Source organism: Chiloscyllium plagiosum, chromosome 4 (assembly GCF_004010195.1).
Source record: "Chiloscyllium plagiosum isolate BGI_BamShark_2017 chromosome 4, ASM401019v2, whole genome shotgun sequence".
Classification (NCBI taxonomy): domain Eukaryota; kingdom Metazoa; phylum Chordata; class Chondrichthyes; order Orectolobiformes; family Hemiscylliidae; genus Chiloscyllium; species Chiloscyllium plagiosum.
The window spans coordinates 59,910,874-59,927,471 of NC_057713.1; the positions used below are offsets into that span (position 1 = coordinate 59,910,874).

The 16,598-nt window shown below is 38.6% G+C and overlaps 1 protein-coding gene across 1 annotated transcript in view; it reads left to right on the top strand.

Moving 5' to 3' along the window:
• dtna (dystrobrevin, alpha) overlaps positions 1–16,598 on the top strand; it is a 198,586-nt gene that overhangs the window by 24,295 nt on the left and 157,693 nt on the right. Inside the window, exon 2 of the mRNA XM_043689334.1 lies at positions 8,533–8,600. Within this exon, the coding sequence (XP_043545269.1) occupies positions 8,533–8,600 (68 nt within the window). The remainder of the gene's footprint in view (positions 1–8,532; positions 8,601–16,598) is intronic.

A 16,598-nucleotide genomic window follows, 5' to 3' on the forward strand; every position in this document is an offset into this window, starting at 1 on the left:
CGCAGTATTAATTATTATTAGCTGCATTCTACCACAGCTAATTCCTACTTAGTACAAAATGTTCCCGCTTAAAGTCAGGTATGTGTTCCTGGTTTTCTGTAAGAATCAATGCTAGAACTAGATTCCTGAGGATATTGGTTTATCCAGTCAAAAAAATCTAGAAGTTGAAATACTGTGCCATAAATGTGCTACACTGTACAATCCTAAATGAAATAATTTAGAAAGCGAAATAAGTCATTGAATTTAACAGAAATACTGCATAAAGTCAAGTGAGACAGTACTCAATGGTGTCTCTTAAGGATGACTTGCTTCTACTTCAGTTTATGGATTCTGAGATGACTGATAAGTCTGATATGCAATCTGCAAACTCTGCCACATATGAACAGGTGTTCTCTCTACATTGGTTGCTGAATCCTTTTACTATGTGAGCTGTCATCATGGGTTGCTACATCTTCGGTAATATTTTGACACTCCTAAAACGTTTCAGTAGAGGTGGCTTTGGGTGATTTTAGAGCTTCAATGCAGTGCATTTTGGTGTTACTTCCTCATCCAATGACTGTATCAATGAAATTGTATTGGCTGGCAGGAGAAAGATCTTTTAATATTTTCAGAGATGTCTTCAAGGCTGATGAGAAGACTTAGGCAATTTTCCAACAGGAACAATATTTTGAAGGCAATACTTTTCTCAGGCATGATAATGCTGTAGTTAGGGGTAACATACAGAGAGAACCATTCCTGAAAGAGTGCCTCTGTCATCCAAACTTTCTTTGGAGAATCCCTCAATGATTATGGTATTTTTGACTGGTACACTAAGGCTTAAACTTAAAATCTCCTGTGGCATCCCCACCAAGCAAAATAGTTAGGCAATCTTCAGTTCCTTTAAATTCTGGTACCATCTTGACCTCTAGTGAAATATGTATTCTCTCAGGAATATATTTCCAGAGGAGCTCCATTTCATCAACACTGAAACTTTCAAGAATAGCCATCTTCTTCAATGATTCTCTTTTCAGTTGGGCAGGAAAATCATCAGTCACTTCGGTGTAAACACTAGCCACAGGGCCGAGCATGTGTGCAAAAGCGAGACCTTGTGCAAATTTGGAAACACTTAAAGATCTTGCAAACTAGAGACTTTGATTTTAAAGGGAAAGAAAAGACCTAAAAATTAAAACTGAGTTCAATTGTAAAAAGCTACAGAGGACTTCTTTAAATGTGGAATACCTTTAGGTGTATAATCAAATGCATGAAGCAAATTCATTACTAAATGGGAACTGTGGCTTTCTGTTAATATTTGGGAGGGCTGAGTACATTTCTTAAATTATAGTGGAAGAATGTCAATGATTGGGAATGAATATTTATTCTGCTTTTTCTTTGTAAATCCGATTAAAAAATATATATTTTCTGATGAAAAGCAAAGCTTTCTCTATTCTGCTATAACATTGTGTTTTAAAATTGGCCACTATTTGCCTTCATATAATTGTTTCACTTTTAATGCAGAGTAATGCTATAGGGTGAACAAACCAGCATTTTTGCTGCTTTAGGCAATTATCTCATCCTGGATTTCAGAAGTTAAATGTTAGTGTCAGTCTGTCAGTTTTGGATTTTGGGTTAATCTCTCAACCTGCTTTTATTATCCCAGCAGAGACTTCTGAATTTTCAGAGTAGAAAAATGTGAGGGCTCTGGTTAACATTGGACATCTGAATGTCCAAGGCAGGTTGCGCATAACAAGAAATTACGCATTGGCCCAGTATTCTGTTTGCTGATTCCAGGCTGAATGTGGCACTTTAGAAATCCCTCCCCAAGCTTTTCTTTTTTTTTTCTTACAAATATTGAAACTACTGGCCTAATATTGGAACCCAGCACCGATAATAGGAGTTTCGGCTTCCATTAAAGCTATCAAGTCTTTTACCAAAACCTTTCAAAATAAGGCCCCATATATTGAACATAGTGGAGTCAACATACTTCATGACTGCATTGTGTACAAGACCTTTGCAATAGTTCCATGTAAGTTGGTTGTGAACCTGTGACGATGCTGTGCTTTTTAAGAGGTTATTTTGTTAGCTAGTTTTGAGAAGATTTGTAGCTCTGGTTGAGGTTCTGGATGTCGGTTTGCTTGCTGAGCTGGAAGGTTCGTTTTCAGACATTTTGACACCATACTAGGTAATATCATCATGAGCCTCCGGATGAAGTGCTGGTGGCATGGCCCTCTTTCTATTTATGTGTTTAGGTTTCCTTGGGTTGGCGATGTCAGTTCCTGTTTTCTCCAGGGATGGTAAATTGAATCCAAGTCAATGTGTTTGCTGATAGAGTTCCGGTTGGGATGCCATCCATTTCGTAATTCTCGTGCATGCCTCTGTTTGACTTATCCTAGGATGGATGTGTTGTCCCAGTCCCACCACACACTGTAGCACAAAGGAACTATGCAAAGCAGAGGAAAATCAACTATATAGTGTATTCGAAAAGAATGAGTACCCAATGAACACAGTCCGCCAATTTCTCAGCAACAAACCCCAACAAGCAGATAAAACACATCCAGAAACCCTAGCCACTCTCCCCTACATCAAAGACATCTTGGAAATGACTGCCAGACTCCTCAAATCTCTTGGCATCATGGTAGCCCACAAACTCACCAACACACTAAAACATCAGCTAATGAACTTGAAAGACCCTATACAGGCAATAATCAAATCTAATGTCATTTACAAAATACCTTGCAAGAACTGTAACAGACACTACATTGGACAAACAGGTAGAAAACTAGCCACCAGAATACATGAACATCAACTAGCCACAAAAAGACATGACCCACTCTCATTAGTATCCTTACATACAGATGAAGAAGGACACCACTTCGACAAGGATCGGTGCTGGGTTAACTACTTTTCATCATTTATATAAATGATTTGTATGTGAACATAAGAGGTATAGTTAGTAAGTTTGCAAATGACACCAAAATTGGAGGTATAGTGGACAGCAAAGAAGGTTACCTCAGATTACAATGGGATCTTGATCAGATGGGCCATTAGGCTGAGGAGTGGCAGCTGAAGTTTAATTTAGATAAGTGTGAGATGCTGCATTTTGGGAAAGCAAATCTTAGCAAGACTTATACATTTTAATGGTAAGGTCTTCGAGAGTGTCGCTCAACAAAGACACACCTCTTTGGAGTGCAGGTTCATAGCTCCTTGAAAGTGGAGTTGCAGGTAGATAGGATAGTGAAGAAGGTGTTTGGTATGCTTTCCTTTATTGGTCAGAATATTGAGTATAAGAGTTGGGAGGTCAAGTTGCGACTGTACAGGACCTAGGTTAGGCCACTGTTGGAATATTGCGTGCAATTCTGGTCTTCTTCCTATCAGAAAGATGTTGTGAAACTTGAAAGGGTTCAGTAAAGATTTACAAGGATGTTGCCAGGGTTGGAGGATTTGAGCTGTAGGTAAAGGTTAAATAGGTTAGGGCTGTTTTCCCTGGAGCGTCAGAGGCTGAGGGGTGGTGACCTTGTATAGGTTTATAAAATCATGAGGGGCATGGATAGGATAAATAGGCATTTTTTTTCCCTGGGGTGGGGGAGTGGAGACCTATAGGGCACAGGTTTAGTGAGAGAGTGGAAAGATATAAAAGAGATCTAAAGGGCAACCTTTTCACGCAGAGGGTGGTACATGTATGGAATGAGCTACCAGAGGAAGCAGTGGAGGCTAGTACAAGTGCAACATTTAAAAGGCCTCTGGGTGGGTATAGAATATGAAGGGTTTGGAGGGATATGGGCCAGGCGCTGGTAGGTGGGACTAAATTGGGTTGGGATATCTGGTCGGCAAGGACAAGTTGGACCGAAGGGTCGGTTTCCATGCTATACACCTCAATGACTGGGTCAACACATCCATCCTAGGACAAGCCAAACAGTGATATGCATGAGAATTCCTAGAAGCATGGCATTCCAACTGGAACTTTATCAACAAATATGTTGACTTACATCCCATTTACCACCCACTGAGAAAATGTCACCACAGGAAATGACATCACCAACCCAAGGAAACCTAAGCACGTAAATAGAAAGCGGGCCATTCCACCAGTGCTTTATCCAGAGGCTCACTGATGATGTTACCTAGTGTGTTGATGAAACATCTGAAAACAAACCTTCCACTCAGCGAACAAATCTACATCCAGGTTATTTTTTCCCAATTCCTTTTAAGAGAGAGTTTGAAAGAGAGGTAAGGAGCTGGCAAGTAAAAACCACTTGAGTAAACAACTTGGGAAGCCTTGTTTTTTTTAAACAGCTTGAATGGGTGTGGCCATCTCAGAATTTCTATATTTTGTTTTGATCTCAACAGAGTTGGAAGCTACAATAAATGTCTCCTTGCTGCTACTCTCTCAGAATTTTCTTTTGACGTTTTTTCCTCCTGGATTGGAGAACTGCAAGTGAAAATCTGTGTCTGAATTTGCCTTTTTGCCAAGAAGTGTATTTATGGGATGTTAATATATTGGAACAGTTAATTAGTAATAGTTACTTTATCTATCATTTAGTTAACATTTCCAATATTTTAGTTATTCTAAGTTCTTCTTTCTTTGGTTGTCAAGTAGTTTGACTAGTTGTATTATATCTGGAACACAATTTGCCATTTAAATAAGGAAAAGTTGAATCTAAGCTACCACCTTAAATATTTTGAGGGGGTCAGGACTGGTCCATAACCTACCCCTACTATTCAACATTGTTGGGCATTGCTCATGAATAAGTAATCAGGTGCACTGAACAGTGGCATACAGTTGTCTTTTGTAAGCTCATCCATTGAAGCAGGCATTTATGCCCTTTTTGCTGCTGTTCCATGTTCTCATTGCAGACTTCTTTCAATTATGCTCCAAAATACTCTTGTCAAGTAGTCACAATCATGGGTTAGAACCCTGAAGTACTGTGGTGATTGGAACGCAATTGGCCAAGTGGATCTCATTGAGTATGAGTCCCCTTATTGATTGGGTTATTAGCCTGGGCCAGTCAGAAAATTCTGGCAGATAGATATACAGGTAAATAAAAATCTCAGAGATTCCGCTCACTAAGGACGAGCTCTGAACTGGCTGGTCAGAGTGCATGTACTGTGCACCTATAAATAGAGGGTGAACTTGGTGACAGGATACTGACCTCTGTGGAGTTATTTCAAATACTATGGGCAATGTTTTTTAACTTGGAATTCCAAAAGTGTTTTTTAAAAGGTGGCTGATACAGCTAAAAAGGACTTTGAATGGAAATGACAGTATATATTCTGGAGAAGTTGTACTTTTGGACTTTTTTAAGGTTACATTTATGGGGTCGACTATTACAAGGATATTACTTTTGAGGGGCTGAAATTCTTGCTATACTCCAAAATACCATATTATTAGCAAAAACAGAATTGATCTCTTAATATATAAAGAAAATAAAACACAACGAATTACAGTAATTACCGAACAAAGACAATAGAAACAAAAATGAATTAGTAAGCTTTTATTTATATATACAAAAAGTGAAATAGAAACATAATACTAATTATAGTGCTTGTTCGATAATGAACTTAAGAAATCCGTAGCTTAATGTTGGAATAAATTGTACATCAAAATATAATAGCACAAAAAAAAATTTCCTCATTGTAACATTTATGTACAGGATAATACCTTGACTCATAAATGCAGATCTGTTTTCTGTGAAGAGCTAGGGTTGACTTTTGCACAGGATATATGGAAGATTCCAGACATTTTGGCAAAACGTAGGGGATTGATTTTTACATGAGGTCAATTTTTAAGTCCAGTATGGAACAAGGAACAGTGACCCATGTGGATGAAATTCAAATAAAAATCTTTCAAAGGGGGAAGACGCAAATCAAAATGGACTGGATTGTGATTGCTTGTGCCTACAAAGATAACGAGAGGCTGATGACCTTCTACGCATTAGCACACTATGCCCTATGGATTTTGTCCCAAATTGCTAACATATTTTCTGTTTTTCTATTTAAAACATGCTCAAGTACAGGGGTTAAAAAGCCAGAATTGTGACTGAAGAGGTTAAGATATTGATGTACACCAGCATGGATTTGAGCGTTTGTTTGTGTTTTGCAAAGGTCACAGTCAAAGACCTAGTCATCATATATTTTAGGTAAAGGGAGTCTCTCACCCTGACTGGTAGAAATCAGCTACCTGGCAAACCAGACAAAATGGAACAGGATAACCAAAGGCCTCTGTCTCAGCCTGAATGCTGGAAATCAGTTACAGTTGAAAGGAATCAGAGCAGGAAACAGGATCTCAACCAATCACCAAAACTAAGAATATTGAAATCAACTGACGAATTCCAACATGAATTCTACCTGTAATCTACGCTGCAAATACTGCCACATTCAACTATCCACTCTTTGTGAATAATTCAAAAAAATCTTTTTTTCTAAACCTTTATATTTTTGGACTTGCCTCTTATTCTGTGTGTATGTGTATTATGTTATTCAACTTTTCTGCATTTAATAATGAATGAACTTATTCTTTGTTATCACAAAACCTCGTTAAATCAGTTCCTTTTAACACGTATGTTCTTATGGGTCTGTGAGAAAGGTATTCGCAAGGGGAGGGATCCATTTTTAAATTGTTGCAATCAATTGGGAAGTTGGATGAATAAAGAAGTTGAGCCAGTTTATCCCTCCCCATCCAAGCGCTTAAAGATTTGGAGTATTCCATGTGGAACCATAAAAAAATTGAGGAAAGTTCACCAAAGAACTGAAGATATATAGATATTTCTGTTTAAATTTCTGTTTTCGTATTCCTCTGCTGCAACTTGCTTTCTTATTTCTAATGGAACTGATGAGGGTGGAGAGGGTTGACGGTTTGTATAATGATTTAAATGTCAGAATAAATCAGCACCAATTTGTTTTGCAAAATGTGGGAGAGTTGGGTTCCTGTGAACAAACAAAAGGAGGGGAAGATGACCAACATCGAATGGAGCAGACTGTTCAAAATTGCTAAGTGAAATTAAAAATAAGTAGATGCAACAGCCCCCATATTCCTATTTGAGCATGCTCTGCTATTCCGTACAACCATCTTCTGCTTCAATTACACTTCAACTCCACCTTCTCATATATCCTTTTGAGAGATCAAAATTCTGTCGATCTCAGCATTTAAATATATTAAATGATGTTTTAACATAACCCTCTGGGGCAGAGAATTCCAAGCTTCAACACCTTCTTTGGGAAGACATTTCTCCACATCTCAGTTCTAAATTACATTTCTATCTTGACACGCTACCCCTGTAGATTTGCTAGTCAAAGAAAAGACTGATTTGTGAGTTAGTTTTGTGAGGCAGTGACCTTCATTGCAGGGGGCCAATAGACTGTGGAAAGTATCAGAAGATTGTGCACAATTTAGTCTGTTTCAGTGTTAAAACAGTGACACAACAGACATAAGCAATGGCAACTCTTTCATCCCATTTTTAAAATTGGATAGTCACATTTAGATATATGGTACAGAAACAGGCCTTTCAGCACTGCCCGTGCATGTCGGATTTCATCACTGTTAACAGAACTGAGCAAGTTAAACTAAGAATCATTTACCTTTTCAGATAATCTAACTAACAACAGCAATTGCTATGAGAAAATGGAAGAGAATTAAAATAAGTAAATAATTCAGTATACATGGGCTGAAAAGGGAAATCTTTATTTGAGGAAGTGAAAATCCAAATAGACCATTGTAAACTCCAGAATAGGATTTATCTCAGCATCAAAAGGCTTTTGATAATATTCCAAACCAGTTATTAGTTAAGTTCAAAGGTATTGATGGAGGGATGATAGATTGCTCAAGGTAAACCCTGGAAATTGATTCAAATATGATCCTGGAAATGATGGACTAGATTTTCCAATTGGCCAAGCAGTCATTATTCCTCATAAGTGGGAGTTACAGGACCATGTGGAATCTCCAGCGTAGCGCGCCAAAGGATTTGCCAAAAAATAAACCATTAGATGCTGTGGTGGGGGTCATCAGAATCTGTCTAGATGAATGAAACAAAATTGTTCAAATGAGCTTAAATGTCTGTAATTATCATGTGATTTTAATCTATTGTATCTTAACTCATTCATGGAATGAATATTTTATGTCAAATGGGCTCTGTCTGTGTTTGCTGTTGGTAATCGGAGGTGCACAAAAGTTGGGTAGAATGTCTTGTAATTTTTTAATTACTATTTTGTTCTTCCTTTTTTTTTCCTGAAGAAGCATCTTGCTAAAGTTGCTGATTTTCATTAAATTGATTTGCAGGGAATCATTGTTTCAAGTCTACATTCTACCATTCAATGAAACAGCACTTTGAAGCATTAACTGGCTGTGTCACTGCTTTGCCTATATTGCCAAGTATATTGTAAGGATATTTTACTGAAGGTGTTTGAATTTCAAAAATCAATAAATATTTTAGTGCAATGTTTCTTTGTTACAGCTTAAATATGGTCTCGAATATGCTAGAAAAACATCCTATCTTCTGTAAAAATGTATCTGGAAATAGAAAGTGATGACTGCTTCTTCCTTTGTTTTGGTTTGTGTCCTTTTAGAATGATTGAAGAGCGTGGTAGAAAAGAAAATACCATGGCAGAAAGAAGACAGTTGTTTGCAGAAATGCGTGAGTACTTTGCATAATGGATGGCGTATGGAGAGACTGCATGTTTGTGAGCAATCAATAAGAATGATGGGTTTTTTAAAAGGAGGGGAATTAGCAGTTTGTCCTGTTTAATGTGGCTTTTCACCATTTTGCATTATTTCATTTCAATTTCTTCAGTGATTTAATATTTTCACTCTTGGTAAATCATCTATTGTAATTTTATTAATTTAATTCAAGCTTCCCTTTTCAAATAATTAACAACAATTTGGATTTTTGCTTTTAGTCAGCTGGAAACTGATCACCATTGATAGTTTTTAATTCAATATAGTGAGCAACCAAAGATAGAATTTCATTTGCAAGATCATCATCATAGAATCCCTACAGTGTGAGAACCGGCCATTTGGCCCAACAAGTCCACACTGACCCTTCGAAGAGTATCCCATCTAGACCTGTTCCCCAAGCCTAATACTCTACATTTTCATGTAACCATTGCACTCAATCTCACCCTGAGCATTACGGACAATTTAGCATGACCAATTCACCTAACCTACACATCTTTGGACTGTGGAAGGAAACCGGAGCACCCGGAGGAAACCCATGCGGACATGAGGAGAATGTTAAAACTCCACACAGATAGTCACCTAAGGCTAGAATTGATCCCAGGTCCCTGGCACTGTGAGGCAGCAGTGCTAACCTCTGAGCTACTGTGCCACCCCTAAAGCACACAGTTCAAGTGTGAATCCACAATTTCCAAATCGTGGCTACAAACCTAACTGGTTTGGGGATTGAACCCAAAATCAATTTTACAATCTCATCCCAAGAGACCCTTTCATGTAAGTTGCTTCTAGAACTTAGCTGCAGGTGGCAGAACTAATATTACATGTACTGCTCTTAATTGAAATGAAATTTCGCAGCCATCATACCAATTTTTATCATAGAATGGATACAGTGTAGAAGGAGGCCGTTAAGCCTGTGATGTGTTTCATGGCTGTAAGTAAGAGCTACCAGTTAGAACCATTTCTCTGTAACCTTTTATTTTTTTTTCTCTTCAGATAATCCAAATCGTTTTCAGAAAGCACAATTGAATTTGCCACCTCCACACTCACGAACAATGCACTTCAGATTCTAATCACTTGCTGCATTAAAAAGTTATTCCTCCTGTTTTTTTTACCAATCATCTTAAATCCATCTCCTTTGGATGTCAACTTTGACCAATGGTAAAAGTTTATCCCTATCAATTTGGTCCAGATGGATAATGATTTTGGACACATCTATTAAGTTTCCTATCAACCATCTCTTCTACAAGGTACTTAACCAGCCAAAGTTGGCATAGATCACAGGAAGTTTTCCACTGCAAAGGAAGTGCACTGTTCTGCTTATAAATATTAACAGTTTGGAAAAGAAGCTCAGAACTGTTTATTATAAATGGTGCAAGATCTGGATCATTAATGCATAATATGTTTGAAGTGAAATTTGCAAACCCATTAAACTAAGACCAAAGCTTCATATCTTAATCTCTTCCTTAATTTATGGGATTGCCTCAAGTGGAAAATGCTTGCCATGAGAGGAAATTCATTGTGTAAATGACTGAGCTCCAATGATATCATTGCTGCTGACAGCAAAAGTAAATGGCAGCCATCATAGATACTTCTCAGGGAGTCTATTGTTTTTTGGATTTACAGGTTAATAATGTATCTTTGGTATTGCTATCCTAACCAGGCTTTCAATAAGATATTTGAGGAATCTCATCAGCCAGAGGAGAAATTTGGGAATCTGAATTTGCCGTAACTGTACACTTGCATTTTTTTTTGCATGCTTTACTGTTCAATTATGCTATATTTGAACCATTAGAAGAGGACACAGAGAAATATTAAAAACTTGACTTGAAAATGAAGCAAGTACAATGAAAATATTAGGTTTCCACCTCCAACCCTTCCTACACAAACACAATTGAAAATGTGTTGCTGGAAAAGCGCAGTAGGTCAGGCAGCATCCAAGGAGCAGGAGAATCGACGTTTTGGGCATGAGCCCTTCTTCAGGAATCCTGAAGAAGGGCTCATGCCGGAAACATCGATTCTCCTGCTCCTTGGATGCTGCCTGACCTGCTGCGCTTTTCCAGCAACACATTTTCAGCTCTGATCTCCAGCATCTGCAGTCCTCACTTTCTCCTACACAAACACAATTGCCAGGAAATATAGGAAAAGGATACATTTGTATGTATACTTTGATGTATTCCAGAAATGTCTGTTACATTTCTAATATTATCACCAATTTATGTGCTGAATAAATAATTTTGATTGCATTTTGTAATTTCTGAGGCATAAAAATTAGCCTTTTCTAAATTTAAAGAGGAACATTTCACCCTGTATTAGATTTAATTTGCATATTTCTCTTGTTTACTTAAGACTTTATTCGAAATAAATGCTTATTCATCTAGAGTCCTCGGCATAGAGCTGTACAACATAGAAACAGACCTTTTGGTCCAACGTGTCCATGCCGACCAGATATCTGAAATTAATCTTGTGTCATTTGCCAGCATTTGGCCCATAAACCCTTCTAAATCTTTCTAAACCCTTCCTATTCATACACCCATCCAGATGCCTTTTCAATGTTGTAATTGTACCAGTCTCCATCACTTCCTCTGACAGCTCATTCTATACATGCACTACCCTCTGCATGAAAAGGTTGCCCCTTAGGTCCTTTTACCTCTTTCCTCTCTCACATTAAACCTATGCCCTCTACTTTTGGACTCCCTTACACTGGGGAAAAGACTTTGGCTATTCACCCTCTATATGCCGCTCATGATTTTATAACTTCTGTAATGTCACCCCTCAGCTTCTGATGCTCTGGAATTAACAGCCCCAGCCTATTCAGCCTCTCCCACTAGCTCAAACCTTCCAACCCTGGCAACGTCCTTGCAAATCTTTTCTTAACCCTTTCAAGTTTCACAACATCCTTCCTATAGGAGGGACACCAGATTTGCACACAATATTCCAAAAGTGGCCTAATCAACATCTTGAATATACTCAATGCACTGACCAATAAAGACAAGTATAGCAAACACCTTCTTCACTATCTTATCTACCTGTGACTCCACTTTCAAGGAACTATGAACCATCCGTCAAAGATCTCTTTGTTCAGCAACATTCTCCAATACCTATGTGTACAAGTCCTGCCCTGATTTGTCTTTCCAAAATGCAGCACCTCACAGATATCTAAATTAAATTCCATCTGACATTCCTCAGCACATTGTCCCTTCTAATCAAGATCCTTTGCAATCTGAGGTAACCTTCTTGGCTGTCCGCTACATCTCCAATTATACTGTCTCTGACAAACTTACTAACTATGCCTCCTATGTTCACATCCAAATAATTTATATAAATGACAATAAGCAGCAGACCCAGCATTGATCCTTGTAGCACACCACTGGACAGGGGCCTCCACTCTGAAGAGCAACCCTACACCATCATCCTCTGTGTCCTACCATTTTAGTCAGTTCTATATCCAAGTTAAAGCATATTTTATGTATTGCTGATTAATTTTGTAAAGCTTGCAGCACTGTAGGTGATCTAGTTTTGCATTCTGGCATATAATTTAGTCAAAGGACTTAAGTTTAATATCCTTGTTTCCAAAAGAGAAGGGCATGGATTTAAGGTAATTGTCATGAAAAGGTCCTTGATGATGATCTGGCCCATTTCCCAGGAGGTGGAGCATGTGTTTGTAGACAGGTTTGCCTTAACAGATATTTCCAGAACAGCATTGACACAATTTAGAACCCGAGCCAAAAGCTTGACAGATAAGAGCTGGAATGTTGGCCTGAGTTTTCATCCATGAGGCAGGTTGTGGGAGTTGGGAAAATACCAGGCTTTGTGGATCAACCTTGTGAAAAAGTATCAGAAGATATGCTGTTTTATGGGTGGATGGGGGTGAAGGATGGTGGATTGGGGTAGGGAGAGGAGGAGCAGGGAGATGGAGGCGATGTGGTCAATTGTGTAAGTGTCAAGTGGTCAAATTTGGGAAAAAAAGCAGATTGTTGCCAAAGTTCATTGTTTTTAAAATGAATGTCTCACTGGTATGTATCGTTGTCTCTGTTATAATGAAAAAAGTAAAACTTGGTATTCACTCTAGGTTTTGTCAGCACAGCGTTTTCCACAAGCTCAGTCTGGGAGACTGTGACCAGCAAGTTGTGATCTTCATTTAAGGTGGTAGAGTACTGTAGGAATTGTGCTGGCCATCTCTGTAGTCAGTGTGGAGTCTGTTGCACCAGCACGGTGTTGAAGTTTTTTTCAAAAGGCAAACAAAAAATATTCCTTCAGTCTTCAGCATTCCTCCAATTTCGCTCCCTGCCCCACCCCCACAAAAAAACATGTTCTGTATGCCCCATTCGTGTCAATAATGTCTCTCCATGCCCTAAGCCCTGGGAGATCCATTTGATTATTGAAATATCTATGCCACAGAGAAATGTTTCCTTGATTAACAGCTCCAATTCTCTGTTCTATTGTCAATTGCCCAAAGTTTATCTGCACAAGATATAATTTTAGTGCTTACCGTTTCACCTCTTGATAAAAGGTGTGAATGATCATCATTTTTATTGGTCTTTTAGTATAATGAGTTTTTGCTTCAAAGTTGAAAGGATCAACAAAAGACTGCATCTGGATGAGTATCTGAATAGGAAGGTTTAGGGGGATATGGGCCAAGTGCTGGCAAATGGGACTAGATTAGGTTGGAATATATGGTCGGCATAGACAAGTTGGACCGAAGGGTCTGTGTCTGTGCTATACATCTCTTATGACTCTGTGACTGCCTTTTTTACATCTCCTATTGTGACTGTCAGGTCATTAGTTTTATGCAGTCCATAGGGAATTAATGGGCATGAAAGTGCCATGGCTTGGCATGAGGAGCCACAGTGAGCAAGTGAGGTAGCTTCCCAGGTGGGCCATGAGGGACCTGCATCCTTAAAAAGGTGATCATGAAAACTGGAAAGCCGGGGTCTTTGGTCCTGGCTGTGACTTGCACCCGTCCAAGGAATCTCCCTGATTCCATGAAAGCCCAGGCAATTTTGTTTAATGGATTGTTAGTGGAGGCCCATTTAATACAAATATGGGATCAAACAAAATTAACAATGAAATGTTTATTTTTTTAAATTCACTCATGGTATGTGTCTGTCACCGGGCCAAAATTTCTTGTCCATCCCTAATTGATCTTGAACTGAAAGCTTTGCTAGGCCATTTTAGAGGACAGTAAAGACGCTGCCACATTGCTGTAGGTCTGGAGTCCCAAGTAGGCCAGAACAGGTTAGGAAAGCAGTTTTCCTTGCCAAAATGAATTTTTTTATTCATTCACAGGCTGTGACATCGTTGTCTGCACCAGCATTCATTGCCCATCCCTAATTATCCAGAGGGCAGTTGAGAGTCAACCACATTGTTGTGGGTCTGGAGTCACATGTAGGCCAGACTAGGAAAGGACATCAGATTTCCTTTCCTCAAGGACATTAGTGAACCAGATGGCTTTTAATGACAATCAAGACCATTAGAGTTTTAATTCCAGATTTTTATTTTTAAATACAAATTCCACAACTTGGGTCCTAAGAACGTTACTTGGGTTTCTGGATTACCAGTCCAGTGACAATATCACTATGTCATCGCTCCCCTAGTTTTTGCATAATGAGATATGAACAGAACACTGTAACAATAGGTAACTTTTTTTAATTGAGGAGAAAACTAAGTATTTTTTTAAAAAGAATAAAACTAAAACTAGTCGATATAGTACAAGCCTGATTTTTGACCCAAAGAGTCAAAGACTCCAAGGATTATTACTTTATTTGGATATGGTTCTTATAAGTGACCAGAATAGCATTCATAGCAAAGAAACAATTTGCATTTATATGATACTACTTACATCCTCACAATGTCCCAAAGTGATTCATAGTCAATTAATTATTTCTGAAATGTAACCACTCTTGTTTTTGCAGGGAGAAACAATAGGCAGTCAGTGAGACAACTGACAGATTAATTTGTTTTGGTGGTGTAGAAGCATCATGTAATAGAATGAAAAGCTCTAGGGATGAGTGAATGAAGGATAGTCTTGCATTTATATAATGTGTAATCACATTTCAGAAATGTCCCAAAGCATTTCATGTACAATTAATTACTCTGAATGGAAATAACTTGTCAAATACACATACCTGTCGTAAAATCCAACAAACGGTGCTTGGATAAATAACCATAGTGTGTTTCTGTTGTGACATATGATTGTTGGATTTCTTTTCCTGCAGGAGTGGGCAGTGACCAATAGTTATGACACCAGTAGTGCAGTGCTTTGGGATGTTCAATGCAATATCTACATAACTGGTCTCAGTTGTGCCACTCCTCTTAAGTGCAACATTTATGGATGTCAGCACTGCTTCTATATAGTTTAAACTGTATTGTACACTTTGATGCAAGATTTAAACTTGCAAACTGTTGATAAAGACTGATGCATTATTTATCTAATGATTAGCTCCATTAATACAAAAAATGAAAATGTTTGAACAAGGGAGTCAAAGGTTGTGTGGAACAGACAGAAAAGTGGGACTGAGACCACAATAAGATCAGCCATGATCTAAATGAATGCAAGTGCAGGCTTGACGTGCCTCAGGGATCTCAGATTTCGAGTGCACAAGTTATAAAAGTTAGTATTCAGGTACCACAAGTACTTAAAGGCTAATGGAGGTGTGGCCATTTCAGTGATCTCAGAACTAGATTTGCTTTGGACTCTAACCCTTAAATTTGCACAAGATCTCAGCTAGACTAAGAACCTTTACTGAGGTACCTTTACAGATTAAGGATACAACTTTGGTTTTAGTGTCTCAGTACAGTACATATGTAAATAAATGGTGAATTAATGAGGGGATTAAAAAAAAATGGAGTGTCAAACATCCTGTTCACTCTGACAGCTGGCTCTGAGGGAGCTGGATCAGTGTCAAGGCTTCTTCAATGAAGGGTGACTTGGTAACAGGATACCGACCTCTGTGGAGTTATTTCAGTGGTGATGAGAGAAAAGCACACTCCTGAAGAAATTTGATCGCAACAGTCTTTGAGTTGGGGTAAGCATTTCTGGCATCATGCTGTTATTTGGGAAGCTTGACTTGTTTAATCCTGCCATTGAAGACTGGACCTAGTATATGGAAAGAATGCGTTAATTTTTTCCAGCAAATGACTTTGGGGCAGATAAAAAGTAATGGGTATTCTCCTGACAGCTTTTTCAGTAGTTTGCCTAACTTTCCTTGAGGTACCCCCAAATACCAAAACCTTTCAAGAATTAACAGATTTAGCTAAGGAATATTACATCCCCAAACCTCCTCTAATTTTGAGACACAATTGGTTTTGCTTGGCCAGTTGAGGAATCTGGATCAGAATTTGTGACGAGATTAAAACTATTGGCAGAGACATGTGACTTTGGATTAATCCTTAATGAGATGCTGAGACTTGGTTTGGTGTGTGGGATGAACGATATGACCATGAAAAAGCACCTAATAGCTGAAGCCCAACTGATCTTCAAACAGGCACTACACCTGGCCTTATCATTGGAAAATGCGACAAGTAGGGTACGTAAGTTGCAGGTATTCCGAAAGATGTGGACACCCTCGCCGGTCAGACTGAGGTTGGGAACACCACTTGAGTGAAGGCAATTGCGTAGCTTCACTCAAGACTAATTCTGCACAGAAGGACTTAAGGTTGTCCACCGCAAAAGCCCAAAACAAATCCAAGCCTCTGCCAAACGGTTGAAACATTCTTCAGGATGCCGGCTGGCAAACAATTGTAGTTGCTGCCAGTATGTGGACTCGAGATAGCAAAAGAAATCCAACTGACTGAAATTGAGTAAGAAAATTCATAGGCTGATATGCAGGAGAGTGTGCATGCTGGCTAGTCCACCTATATCTGGTTTGGAACAGTTAAATTGCTTAGCAACATCCAGATCAGAATCAATCAGACTAACCATCTGGTTATGTGGTCAGCTGGTTCTAATAGAGGTTGATTA